At 33.8% G+C, this 15,548-nt stretch overlaps 1 protein-coding gene across 3 annotated transcripts in view; it reads left to right on the top strand.

The window, feature by feature from the left end:
* The window catches only part of si:ch73-173p19.1, a 36,527-nt gene extending 21,415 nt beyond the window's left edge, over nucleotides 1-15,112 (top strand). For 2 of the 3 annotated variants that reach the window (XM_087309874.1, XM_087309875.1), the window contains 7 exons: nucleotides 195-293; nucleotides 375-568; nucleotides 5,385-5,559; nucleotides 6,623-6,779; nucleotides 8,881-9,034; nucleotides 11,275-11,386; nucleotides 13,086-15,112. In XM_087309874.1, coding sequence (XP_087166000.1) covers nucleotides 195-293; nucleotides 375-568; nucleotides 5,385-5,559; nucleotides 6,623-6,779; nucleotides 8,881-9,034; nucleotides 11,275-11,386; nucleotides 13,086-13,279 — 1,085 coding nt within the window. In that variant the 3' untranslated portion in view covers nucleotides 13,280-15,112. The remainder of the gene's footprint in view (nucleotides 1-194; nucleotides 294-374; nucleotides 569-5,384; nucleotides 5,560-6,622; nucleotides 6,780-8,880; nucleotides 9,035-11,274; nucleotides 11,387-13,085) is intronic. The other variant, XR_015525244.1, reaches the window with a different exon arrangement.
* The last annotated feature ends 436 nt before the right edge of the window (nucleotides 15,113-15,548 follow it).

The raw sequence follows: 15,548 nt of genomic DNA on the forward strand, positions 1-15,548 counted from the left end.
AACAGTTAAAAGTGAATAATGAAATTACAAAGTCACACACACACACACACACACACACACACACAAACACACACACAGCAATAAAATAAAATGAAATCATACCATAAATCATTACATAATTGAATACCCCTAAATCTAATTAAGTATTGCTCTTTAATTGTATGAACTCATCATTTTTCCGTTTCGTTTTTCAGACGCTGGTCTTTCGGTTTTGTCCAATCTCTCCAAACTTCAGCATCTTAACCTGTCGTCTTGTAGCAAACTGACAGACAGCTGTTTGCAGCACATCACAGGTGAGACGGTGTTTTCCAAAGCACTTCCAAAACTGAGCGTCATGTACAGAAACATCATTCATTTTTTTCATCTGGTCTCAGGCCTGCGCAGTCTGACGTTTCTGGCTCTGGATCAGACTAAAGTGAGCGACGCGGGTCTGCTGCTGTACCTGCAGTCTGGATCTTCAGCGCTGTGTCAGCTGAGCCTCAATCAGACGGCCATCACTGAGAGCACACTGAGAGTGCTGCCCGCCTCTGTGCCACAGCTGCGGATGCTCAGTATCAAACACACCAAGGTCATTTTTCACATTTTGTAGATTTGGAGTGGACGGCTAATATATATATAAATATATATATATATATATATATATATATATATATATATATATATATATATATATATATATATATATATATATATATATATATATATATATATATTTATATATATATATATTCACGCTCCTGTGAATTTTTTTTAAAAATATTTCCCCAATGATGTTTTGTTTTGTTTTTGAAATTGAACTTTTTAATTTTATTTTGAACTTTTATAACCCACACATTATGAAATTTACAATACAAAATCAACATTCTGGAAAATAGTGTAAAAAATTTTTAATAATTATGTAATTCACCATTTCTAAATGTTAACACTGGGGTTCCCCAAGGATCGGTTTTAGCTCCGTTGTTACTTTCTATTCATATTAACGATTTAGGTCACGGAATAGAATCAGCTAAAATACACCTGTATGCCGATGACACAATAATACTGTATATACAGCAGCACATTCTTTAAACCAAGCTGTACAGCATCTACAGATTGCTTTTCAAGTATTACAGTGTACGTTGCAAAAAAGACTAAATACATTATTTTTAGCCGTGGCCGCACTAAGTTAACAGATCAGACAATAACAACTCTGAACGGTGTTCAAATAGAAAGAGTAAGCTTTTATAAATATCTAGGTATTTGGATTGATGAGAGATTAGCCTTTGATATACACATTGACAAGTTACTGAAAAAGCTTAGGCCAAAGTTAGGTTTTTATACCGGTCAAGAAATTGTTTTCCTTATAAAGCACGCAAAAAACTAGTAGAGTACATTTCTCTCTATAATGGATTATGGTAATCATCTTAATATGCACGCAGCCGCTACCCTAGAAAATTAGATTCTGTCTATCATGCAGCAATACGCTTTGTCACAGGTGCAGACTCACGGACACATCACTGTATTTTGTATGATTCCTTAGACTGGTTATCTTTATATCAAAGGAGAAATTACATCTGTACTTATTTATTTTAAAGGCTCTTTTAGGTAAATTACCATCCTATATTTTTAATTTATTAACATTTCACACCAACAACCAACACCCTAGATCTGGTTCACGTATTCGTCTAATAGTTCCAAGCGTACTATCAGAACTTGTGTTTTATACAACATCTCAAAGGACACCTGTAATTGTTTTTTATGAGCTGATGTTTTTAAGAATGGTGATTTTGTAATTTTGTGGTATTGTTTGTGATTTTTATATGAAACTTTATGTGCTGCCTGCCATCTTGACCAGGTCTCACTGGAAGAGGAGACAGAACTGTCTCAATGTGATCTCCTGGCTAAATAAAGGAAATAAATAAATAATAAAAATAATAGCAAAACAAAAAAATTATAGCAAATATAAAATATTAAATAAAACAATACAATATAACAGACCGTCAAATTGACAACCCTTCAATTTTCCTTTTATGTGCTCTCCAAATATTGCAAAAAGCCACCCCATTTCTGATTAAAAGTATGCGTGGAGTTCTGAAGTCTTGCCAACATATGTTCATATGATGCAGTAGAGGTCATCCATTCAATCCAGTCCTTAAAAGAGGGAGTATCTGAGTTCTTCCAATTTCGCAGCACCAGTCTCACAGCAATAATACATCTTGCGATGACTAGCCCAGCATGTGCTTTAGGTATTCTGTTCTGTAAAGTGGATGTATCACCAAAGAGACGGACTCTTGGGGAATAAGGTAAAGGTTGTCCCAGCCATTTCTCTAGGTTTTAAATAACCCTTGTCCAGAATGGAGCCACCAAATGAGTTCCATGTTAAGTGTAAAAAGGTGCCCACAGAATGACCACATTTCCAACAGTGGTTATTTTTCATTTATCCTATCCCAATGATGTTTAACAGAGCTAGGAAATTTTTCACAGTATGTCTGATAATATTTTTTTCGTCTGGAGAAAGTCTTATTTGTTTTATTTCGGCTAGAATAAAAGCAGTTCTTAATTTTTTAAAACCATTTTAAGGTCAATATTATTAGCCCCCTTAAGCTATATTTTACTTTGTCTACAGAACAAACCATACAATGACTTGCCTAATTACCATAACTTGCCTAGTTAACCTAATTAAGCCATTAAATGTCACTTGGAAACTGAATACTAGTGTCTTGAAAAATATCTGGTAGAATTTTATGTGCTGTCATCATGGCAAAGATCCAAAGAAATCATTTATAAGATATTTATGGGCCATTCTTCAACTATACGGGCACTTTTAGCCTTGTGAAGTTGAGTAAAAAAGCGTACTGAACTACTTGTTAACTACTTAACGTAACATATTTGTCTAGTTTTAAGATCTGTAAGAGGACAAACTTAGATTTTTCCACCGTGAACTGAGCAAATGTCAATTCCACCACATCTCAATATACAGCTTATTTTAAAATGAAATAAACGATGGCAGTCAAACATTAGCCCCTTTCACACATACAGACCTTTCCGGAAAATTGCCGGCAATTTTCCAGAAAGGTTGTATGTGTGAACAGGTCCTTTTTGAAAATACCAGTAAATTCGTTCTGGCTATTTTCCGGAAAGAGAAGTTGTAACATTACCGGCAATTTGCCGGAATGCTGCGCTGTGTGAATGCAGAAGGAAGATTACCGTAATAAGCGCGTGCACGTCTAGAACATGCTGACGTGAGACGTCTGCTTTAGCCAATCACAACAGTCAGACGCATTTACGTCCGCGCGGTTTGTGAGAATAAAAACCTTTGAATATTTTTCCAGACACATTTAGCTGCTAGAAGTTAGTCAGATCACGTTTATATGTTCTTCTTTATGCCAACTGTGTAAATAATCATCGATGAGATGCTTATGATAAGCCGTTGTTTGTTTACCTTCAAGCTTTGCGTGTGCCTGTGAAACAGCCTGTGAGCGCCTGCACACGCACATATTATGAACATCTCGACATGAGAAAGTGATCCTGCGAAAGTTGTTCACAATATTGATCATCCACAGAGTTTGTAATTTAGTCAAATGTTTACAAATACAAGCGCAGCCGTTTAAAAGCTCATTTGTGGTGAATGATGTCAGAATTTACCGGTATTTTGGAATGGATGTGTGAATGCTCTTTTCCGGAAAATTTCCGTAACGCCTGTGTGAACAGCGCTTTTTTAAATATACCGGTAAAGTCGTTCCGGAAATTTTCCAGATATTTACCGGTATCACTGTGTGAAAGGGGCTATTGTCTAAGATCATTTATGTGTCTAGTTTAACCAATCGTTCCACAATATGTATGTAATAATTATACATTTGTCAATGAAGTAAATGAGTTGTATGCTGAATTGTACACCTGTCACACTCTAAAATTTAATATTAACTTGGTTAAGAGCTTATTAGAAAATAAATAAACTGAATTTGTATATTAAATAGACCATGAACTCAAACATTGTGAATACACTTTTAATGTGTGATGAGAACTTTTTAATTATTTTTTATAAATGTGTGTGGTGATGGAAATGACAGTGGTGGAAATGACATTTCAACAGTTTATTGAGTAAAAATGAAAAATAGCTTCACCGATTAGCTTTGAATTTATACTAGCTTTTCATGTATACAAAACACTCTTATTTACCTTCAGTTAGGGTTTTAAAAACATCTTTGAAGGTACAACATGTTTGGAAATGACAGAGAATAAATGTATTTCCATATCAAGCAAGTGTTAGATAAAAATTTTAATTCCCTCCATCTTGAACATTTTCTCAGATGGCACTATTAATTTTCATAGAAACCACGTAAATAATCCTTCACACAAACTTTTTAAAGTGACATTACAGTGTTGTGGTGGAAATGACACTGATACTGTGCGACAGCTATATTTTGTATAAAAAATAATATTGATTATAGTCTTGCATTAATAACTATAAAATATTTAAGTTATTTTACTAGTGCTTTATTATGACAGATTAATAGTTACCAGATAAATAATATAAAAAAATGTCATTTTCATTGTTGAAGTTTAAAACAAGGTGAAAACAGTACTTTTGACCCTTAAAAGTTGGTTAAATAATATAAAAAAATATAATAGAAAGCTAGTACATTTTTTAAAGTAGGTTTTATTGTTAGTTTGACAAAGAAAGAGGAATTTGAACATAATTATATATATTTTTGGATACAGTTGAAGTCAGAATTATTAGTCCCCTTTTGATTTTTTTTTACTTTTTTAAATATTTCCTAAAATATGTTTAGCAAAGCAAGGAAATTTTCACTGTATGTCTGATAATATTTTTTCTTCTGGGGAAAGTCTTATTTGCTTTATTTCGGCTAGAATAAAAGCAGTTTTTAATTAAAAAACAATAACTTACCTAATTACCCTAACCTGCGTAGTTAACCTAATTAACCTAGTTAAGCTTTTAAATGTCTCTTTAAGCTGTATAAAAGTGTCTTGAAAAATATCTAGTCAAATATTATTTACTGTCGTCATAGCAAAGATAAAATAAATCAGTTATTAGAAATAACTTTTTAAAATTATTAAATTTAGAAATGTGCTGAAACAATCTTCCCTCCGATAAACAGAAATTGGGGGGGAAAAAAATAAACAAAGGCATTAATAATTCAGGGGGGCTAATAATTTTGACTTCAACTGTATGTGATCAAAGGACATAAAAGTGCCCGTAGTCGAATAATAACACATTTATTATATATATATATATATATATATATATATATATATATATATATATATATATATATATATATATATATATATATTGTTATAAAAATAGTTATTAGAAGTAAATATAATGGAATGTTTTTTTTCTATTGAATATTTACACCGTATTTTCTCTCTTTAACCTTTAGGTGAGTGATGTGTCTGCATTGGCGGAGCTGAAGAACCTGCAAACGCTTCATCTGGACGGGACAGGTGTGCAAGAAAACTCCCTCCAGTGTCTAGCATCTCATCCCAGCCTATCAGCTCTCAGCTTGGCCGGCATACCAGTGGCTGATGGAAACCACACGCTGGAGATCATCGCAGGTACAGCATAAGTACCGTCCCTGCTTGATTTATGAAGTGCATCTGAATACTGATCATAATTAAAATGTTTCCGGCAAACTTGAAAACAAGACTTTTTGTCCTCCTGATGCGATTTAATACTAGTGGTTTAAAATGAATGACACTTTAATGCATTTGATTTGATTTGTGACAATTAAAAGGGACCAATTCTGCCCCTTTTTACAAGATATAAAACAAGTCGTTACATGTCCCAAGAACCAGTTTCTGTGCCTGACGATCGGGTTGTCTTGGGGTTTTGTTCACGAGTGAGGGAAGGATGGAGCGTGAGATTGACAGGCAGATCGGTGCAGCGGCAGCAGTAATGCGGTTGATGTACCGGTCTGTTGTGGTAAAGAAGGAGCTGAGCCCAAAGGCAAAGCTCTCGATTTACAGGTCAATCTACGTTCCTGCTGTCACCTATGGTCATGAGCTTTGGGTCATCAAGACTGAAAGGACAAGATATTGGATACAAGTGGCCGAAATGAGTGTCCTTTGCAGGGCGGACTTTTATAGACAGGGTGAGGAGCTCTGTCACCCGGGAGGAGCTCAGAGTAGAGCCGCTGCTCCTCCACATCGAGAGAAGTCAGCTAAGGTGGCTTGGGCATCTGTGTCAGATGCTTCCAGGACGCCTACCTAGGGAGGTGTTCCAGGCATATCCCACTGGGAGAAGGCCTCTGGGAAGACCCAGGACACGCTGGAGGGACTATATCTCTCGGCTGGCCTGGGAACACCTTAGGATCCCTTCGGAGAAGCTGGAGTAAGTGTCTAGGGAGAGGGAAATCTGGAGTTCTCTCCTAAGACTCCTACCCCCGCAACCTGGCCCCGGATAAGCGGATGAAAATGATGATGATGATGATGATGATGATGATAAAATAAGTCACAGATGTCCCTAAAGTGTATATGTGAAGTTTCAGCACAAAATACCACTTTGAAACCTCCTCTTAGGCTTTGATCCTACCATTTTGGTGACTGTGGCTTTAAATTCAAATGAGATTGTGCTCTCATTAATATAGCATTAATATATTTGTTTGTTTTCTCCACGCAGGACTAAGGCTTACTCAGCTCACGTTGCCTGGCAGACACTCTGTGACAGACAGCGGACTTTCATTTCTCTCCAGACAAACTTTGCTTTTAGAGCTTGACTTGACCGACTACACTCAGCTCACTGACCACGGCATCACACAGCTCTCCAGCATGACCAGGTAAAGCCCTGAGCAAAACCTTGAGGCCAAACAAGGAAAGCAGCTCTTGTTCTGGCTTGATTTGGTGTGATGCAACAATGCTAATCTTGTAAAGCTAAAGTAGGATTATTTCTGGTTTTTTACAAAATCTCTTGCCACAACTGTTGAATTCTGATTATTTGTGGTTCCCACGGACCTAGACACTTTATTTAGAGGTATAAACTGCTTGTTCTAGTAAATTTCTACTTTTTTACCTATTAAAAGTTCAACGTTAAGTGGATTGTGTGATACAGATTATACAATTTTATAGTTTTTGTTAAAGCCACATAATTGTTTTTTCTTTTTTTGCTTTTTATTATTTAGTTGTTTTTTTATTGTTATATATATATATATATATATATATATATATATATATATAATATTTGTTTATTGTTGTTTTTTTAATTATCTTTTTACTTGTTGGATTGTTTTCTATTTCGTTGTATGTTTAAGTTGATATTATTTCTACATTTTTAAAAACATAATTGCCGTAAAACCCAGAAATTATGTAAAAAAAAATACTTTTAAAAAGTAACATTTTTATTTGAATTTTTTTTTCTTTTTTAATTAGACATTTTAAAAATGTGATTTACAAGGATAGTCTATGGAAGTTAGCCAGATTTTGATATACTCTGTAAAAATGAACCTAATTGCAGTTTTTGGAGCATAATTTTGATGACCAAACCAGAAAATATATTGTGTAAAAGTACTACAAATATCAAATAAAGTCACTTGGTTTCAAAATCAAAAGTTGTCAGAGCCGAGATGAAGGACCCATGATGCAAATCAAAAGTGTTTAATAGAGAAAGAAAAAGAAAAAAACATGCGGGCATCCGCTGCGTAAAACATGTGCTGGATGAGTTGGCGGTTCATTCCGCTGTGGCGATCCTGGATTAATAAAGTGACTAAGCCGAAAAGAAAATGAATGAATGAATGAAAAACACATGCAAATCAGAAGATATTGACAATTAAAACCTATATTTACACAACTGTTTATTAACATGTTTGCACAGTGTTTTATTCAGCTGCTCTTTACTTAAAATCACAATAATTCTTTGATCTAAAATTAAGAAAACTTATGGCTAATGTTTTATTCAAACCAAGATTGAACATGTGCGAAAATCGAGACTTCAGCATAAAATGGAATAGACAATAGTCCCATTGTGACGTGTATCTGCTTAAAAAAATTGAAGCAGAAATGTAAAGCAGGGCTTATTTGTGTCCATTTGGAATTAATTAGATGGTTTTGTTTTGCTATTGGCGGATCGCATATGACTGATAGGTTGGTCCCGCCCTCATGCCAGTAAACACCAATCAGAGATATCACTGAAGACAGAGGGGAAGCTATTTTGATTGCACATTATGAGGGCACATGAATTTTGAAACAAAAATAAATGGTTAAAATTGATTTCATTCTATCAAAACAATCAGTAATGAACATGTCCACACCTCATTTGTTTTGTATAGCAATTTTCAACAGCATTCTGAGCAAAACGAAGTGATTATATTTTAATATGTTGTGCTTTTGCTGTCACTGCATTAAAACAAGTCAAGTTTTTAATAATGTCTATATACAGTTGAAGTCAGAATTATTAGCCCCCCTTGATATCTTTCCCAAATTTCTGTTTAACGGAAAGAAGATTTTATCAACGCATTTCTAATCATAATAGTTTTAATAACTCATTTCTAATAACTGATTGATTTTATCTTTACCATGATGACAGTACATGATATTTGACTAGATATTTTTTAAGACACTAGTATTCAGCTTAAAGTGACATTAAAAGTCAAAAAACGTCAAAATGACAAAAAAAAGTTTTTATACTAGCCAAAATAAAACAAAAAGTGAAAAAAAATCCTTTTAAACATATGTTTTATATATATATATATATATATATATATATATATATATATATATATATATATATATATATATATATATATATATATATTTTTTTTTTTTCATATGTTGGCTATTAAGTTTGACTTTAGCTGTATATAAAGTTTTATCTGAACAGAACTCAGAAGCCTGTTTATATTAATCATGGATGGTAATGAAAGCCCTGCCTCTTGTACCTGATAGGTTGAAGAAGTTGTCTCTTAGCAACACTCAGGTGAGTGACAGTGGGCTGCAGGGTCTGATCCGTCTGAAGGAGCTCCAGGAACTGTGTCTGGACCGCACAGCCGTCACCAGTAGAGGAGTTGCAGCCCTGATCACACACCTTCCACACCTGCAGGTGCACTATACATATTGTGTGAAATACACTGTGTGTATATACAGTTGAAAGCAGAAGTTTACATACACTGTATAAAAAGGCACATAATCATTTAAAAAAAAAGTCAGATGTTAATGTGACTAAACTTTTTCTCTTTTAGGTAAGTTAGGGTTATCAAATTTGTTTCTGTTATGCTTAATAGCAGAATAATGAGAGAGATATTTTTTGAGAAATTGTTATAAATTTTCTTGAAACTCAAGTTTACATACAATAAGAATATTATGCCTCTGAAAAAGCTCAGATGATGCTGTCAAGGTTTTGGAAGTTTCTGATTGGCTAATTGAGAACATTTGAGTTGATTGGAGGCACAATTGTAGAAAAGTACTCAAGGAAAACCTCAAACACACTGCTTCCTTCTGTGACAACATGGGAAAATCAACAAGCCAGAATCAACAAAAATAAGAGCCAGATTACAATTAGCTAAATTACACTGGGGGAAAGACTAATTTTTGAATACATGTCCTGTGGTCTGATGGAACTAAGATTGAACTGTTTGGCCATAATGACCCGTGTTACATTTGGAGGACAAAGGGGAAGCTTACAAGCCTAGGAACACCATCCTAACTGAAGTATGGGGGCGGCAGCATCATGTTGTGGGGCTGTTTTGCTGCAGGGGGGACTGGTCCACTTCACTACATAGATGCATCATGAAGAAAGAACATTATGATGAAATACTGAAGCAACATCTCAAGACATCAGCCAGGAAGTTAAAACTTGGCCACAAATGGGTCTTCTAAACAGACCATGACCCTAAGCACACTGCCAAATTAGTTAAATGTGCTTTAAGGACAACAGAGTGAATTTTTTTGGAGTGGCCATCACAACGCCCTGAACCCAATCCTATAGAAAATTTGTGGTTAGAAATGAAAAGCTTGTGCGAGCACGACAGCCTACACATCTGACTCAGTTACACTAATTCTGTCTGGAGGAATGGGCCAAAATTCCTGCAAACTATTGTGAGAAGCTTGTGGAGGGAGACCCAAAACATTTGACCAAAGTTATACAGTTTAAAAGCAAAGCTAAAAAAAAAAACAAGGAAATGTATGTAAACTTTTGACTGTCAATTAATAAATAATTTATATATAAAAAAGATAAATAATAATAAAAAAAATAATAATAAATTCTCAAAAAAATATTTACATTGTAAATGTACAAATGTAAATTTTTTAGGTAATCCTAATGGACCTAAAATAGTAAACATTTAGAATTTACCATCAAACATTTTTTTTTTTAACATTTCTTCCTTTTTTTTTTTTTAGAGTGTACAGTATATAAACTTCTGGTTTCAACTATGTATGTATGTATGTGTGTGTGTATATATATATATATATATATATATATATATATATATATATATATATATATATATATATATATATATATATATATATATATATATATATATATATATATATATATGTATGTATATAACTAAATTTAACTAATAATAATGTCCTAAAGTTATTTAAAAAATGTTAAAATGCAATGTAATAGTCAAAAGATAACAAATAATGAAAGTGGACTTGATTAAAAAATATGGGTGTAATGCTTAATTATGTATATAATTGTATACTTGAATATATAATGTAAATTTCTAATTCTGATAGATACTGTACATTTCTTTTACTCAAATGTTTTTTCTTGTTTTTAATCAAATCAAGTAATCAAAGTTATATAAATAAAATATTACTTTCAAAATTTATAAATGTAAAAAAAAATGGCAATGGTCTAATAAACTCCTAATATTTTCTTAATATTATTGCTGAACTATTAACTATTATTATGAATAGAATAATCACCAAATCTTATTTTTGAAAACTATTAATATTAAGATAATCAAAAGTCATCAAAATGGACTGATATGAGATTTGTTGATGTGTTAAAAATGGTAAGAGAATTAATCTAGGAACACTTTTGAAGCCAGGAATGGAGGAAAAGATGAGTGATATTAATGTAATGCCCTGTTAAGGGATTTTTTGGCATTTATTGTTTTAAGTTTGAGTTAAAAATTGTCTTGGTATTTAAATATCAATGTGTATTTGTTAAATTGAAAAAATAGCAATTCAAGTTACAGGTGTGCAGTAGTTAAAACTTGTAAACCGAACCAAAAAAAACTTTCAGTATGAATAAATATACCATTACACTCTTTATGAATGTAATAGTGTCAACTGATGTTTGCATTGTGTTTTGTTGTGCTGTAGGTGATGGGTTTGGCCAGCACACAGGTGGGCGATACGGTGATCAGACGAGGTTTAGTTCACTGTCCTCAGCTGCTGAAACTCAACCTCAGCAGAACCAGAATAACAGATCAAGGTATGAAGCACTGCGTTATCCTTAAATCACCAAAAAGCTGAGGAGCAGGGGTGGGGGGTGGTAGGGGTTCCGGTAGTTTTCCGGGAGATAGGCGGGACATGGGTCTGAAATACGGGAGACCCGGGAAAAACTGGAGTGTTGGCAGGTAAGTTTTGTCCTAACAAATAGATCCAAGTTGTAAGAATAACAAATAATAACTTGACTTCTAGTTGATCATTTGGAAAAGTCTAAGAAGGTCGATGTTTTAGATGAATCATCTGTTGAACTGATACTGCAGAAGACAAATACTGCAGAAGACCTATTGGAACTGGCATGGACCCAAGATTCTCATAGAAATCAGTCAAGTTTGGTAAATGAAAAATCATGGTTTGGGCGTGCGAGAGATCTGCAGAGTGGATGGCAACATGGACTTGGCAAGCCTGAGGGATCAAGACATTTGTGCTGCCCATTACATTACAAACCACAGGAGAGGGCAAATTCTTCAGCAGGATAGCGCTCCTTCTCATACTTCAGCCTCCACATCAAATTTCCTGAAAGCAAAGAATATCAAGGTGCTCTAGGATTGGCCAGTCCAGTCACCAGATATGAACATTATTGAGCATATCTGGGGTAAGATGACAGAGGAGGCCCTCCAGGACCGAGTTTGGGCACCCCTGTTTTAAACTGTACATTATTTCTGTTAAGTGACAAGACTTTTGTCTAAGCTAAAAAAAAGAACACATCAAACCTGTACTAGTTTCTGTACACTGGCTGCCAATCCAGTTTAGAATTCAGTACAAAGTACTGTTGTATGTTTTTAAGTCCCTCCATGGCCTGGCCCCTGAGTAGATTTCTGAGCTAATTAATATACACCAACCTGTGAGATCTCTTCGCTCTAAGGGTCGCCTCTATTTGACAGTTCCACGATCTCGCTTAAAATGTCGAGGTGATAGAGCTTTTTCAGTAGCAGCTCCAAGACTCTGCAACGATCTTTCACTCTCCAGCTTTTTATTTTCTTCAGCTTTTAATCATGTGATGTGAGTTCATGTATTTTGGTTTTGTGTATATTTGCATGTGTTTTATGTACAGCACCATTGTGGTTTGTTGAAAGTGCGCTAGAAATAAATTAAGTAAGCAAAGTCAGACCTTACTGACCTAATTAAATAATTCAAAATCAAGGCATGATCATATTTTATTTTGGTCAAATAAGCGTAATCTAGAGGCCTTCGCCTTTCATATAAGCCACTTCTGAACCCGAGTGATCAACTAGAAGTCAAGTTATTATATGTTGTTCCTAAAACTTGAATAGGAGATAAGACTTTTGTCAGGTAGTGTATTTGCTTTATTCACTGTTAAATGCTGCCAATGTGACCTTAAATGTCATTTTACGTGACCTTTATTGGCATACTACTGAAAGCAGCAGCAGATAATTCACCTCAGATCTCGTAAATAAAATATCTAGCAGACGGTTTGACAATGAAAGTCTGAACTGTGACTCAAACCAACAACATCAATCACTCAGTAGCCTATTAACAATGTTAACATTTTAAATAATATTAAAAGGCTTTAGGTTTTGTCAGGAGTGCAGTGACTGGTATTTAAATGTTTCTGTGGCATTTGGTGCAAATTGCTTGCTGCGTTTTGTTAGGAGATGATGATAGGTGACAGTTTTTGTTTTCAAAAATAACCTTGCTCTAACACTATGAATGGTCCCTCTCAGGTCTGAAGTTCCTGTGCCGTATGCAGTTGAGTCAGGTGAATCTGGATGGCACAGGCGTGACTCTCGTTGGTATCGCTAACCTGATCTCCGCGTGTCCTCATCTGAGCAGCGTACGAGCCAGTCATACCCGCGCCATCCCTCCAGATCAACAGTCGGATGACGACGACGACTATAATAATGCCACACGATCATAGTGGGTTTTGTTTGTTTGTTTATATAAATGCTCCATCCATCATTTGCTTCTCAGCGCTTCCTTTTCCCGTAGCACTACAATCACACTTGGGTTCGACAATCAATCTGAAATGCGTTTGTTTTTTCTGAATGTGGTTCCACAACTCTTATAAACGAAAGCAAATGTTTCAAATGAAACTTGTGCCATGGATATGCACACTTCAGATTTCAGTTGTTCGGTTTGCGTTTTTTGCAGTTTCAGTTTTTGTAAATTTCGCAATGTTGTCCGCTTATAACACAGTAATAATCCTCAATTATTATAGATTTTATATATTTTATTTGCATGACAGATGACGTAGAAGCATCTGAACGATGTGCATCGAGGATTAACGCATGATTTTGACCATGTTTATTTGATAAATTCATTAAATGGACGTCGTTACCGAATGACGCTAAAGAATTGACGCAAATATATTTTGGATAAAGTAATATTGATGAATGATTTGAGGTGGAAAGCTATTTTGGATTCAGTTGCTGTGTTTTTTTGTTGTTGTTTAATTAAGTCCAGAAATATCCGTACAAGCCAAAGTGTGTCGTTTTTACTCCACGTTCAACATATAACTCATACATGTATATTAATGCAGGACTATTATATTAAACTAGTGCTGGACAACGATTAATCGCATCCATAAAAAAATAAATGTTTGTTTTTCGACATTACATACGTGCGTGTTTTATATATATTTATTATGTATATGTGATGAACACACATACATACAAACAAAACAATTGTGTCACATAGATATACAAGTTGTACCATATTTATATATATATATATATATATATATATATATATATATATATATATATATATATATATATATATATATATGCATATATATACATATATATATATATATATATATATATATATATATATATATATATATATATATATATATATATATATGCATATATATATATATATATATGCATATATATATATATATATATATATATATATATATATATGCATATATATGCATATATATATATATATATAGATATGCATATATATATATATATATGCATATATATATATATATATATATATATATATATATATATATATATATATATATATATATATATATATATATTTATATATATAAATGCATTTATATATACATAATAGTAATAAATACACAGTACACACACTTTAATTACGTCAAAACAAACCTATTTTTAGATGCGATTCATTTTTGCTCGGCACTTAATAAAAACAAATCAAATACACGTTTAACGACATTATCTGGATTCAGGTTTACACTTTAGACATACTAGTACAATGCGTATTACATAACAAAAGTCCTCATCTAAGCACTGGCGTTCGACTGTTTCTGTGTGCATCCATTTCGAATGCAATAACATCTGAAAACATGACAACTAATCGAAATCTGCGTATTAAAGAAGCATTGTCAAGTTGCGCGTGATAAACATACCTCGAATGCATGCCGCTGTTCTGTCTTGATATGACGTGAGGATTTCTGATTGTCACGTGTCCTGGCAGTTGTCTAATTTGAATATTATACTGAATATTTTACATTCAAACTCAGGAGCCGGTCAAAGGTGCATCACTAACACGGTAGCGTCCTTTTCCTGTTTATTTAAAATGCTGCAAACAAAAACAAAGCAACAGTTCATAGTCGAGTCTATTAACACAGATGCATGTTGTATGTTTCATTCCTTCACATATTTGCTGTATTACATGAGGTTCTTGTACAGTTTATTTTACAGGTCACTAGACTGTTTTATAATTTAGGTTTACTGTATTAATAAAAGCTACATTTTTGCTATGTTTTCTTTTGACTTTTCATTGTCCTTTCATACTACAGACAAAAAAATGACTGCTTGTTTAAACTACGCACTTAAAATAATATGAAAACACAATTCTTAAGGTTTTTAAAGGGACATTTTAATTGTTTTATGTTCAATCCACTTAAATTTGTAAAAAAAACAATTAATGTAACTTAGTAGATTTGTGTTGGGACAACATAAAGGAGTTGTGTGGAACCAGGGCTTTACATTAACACCCGCCAAATGCGGGTAGATTTGGGCGGTGGTGGGTAAGACAGACACTCCCACTAGCCACTTTGGCTGGTTGAAAATTATTTTCCCAGATAATAATTTTTAAAACCAGGGTTCGACAATAAGGATGGTCCAATATGCATGCACAGGCGATCGAGAAGCAACACGACTGACAAAAATAATTGCGTTCGCAACTTCGCGCGA

This window comes from Danio rerio, chromosome 24 (assembly GCF_052040795.2).
Source record: "Danio rerio strain M-AB ecotype USA chromosome 24, GRCz13ab, whole genome shotgun sequence".
NCBI lineage: Eukaryota > Metazoa > Chordata > Actinopteri > Cypriniformes > Danionidae > Danio > Danio rerio.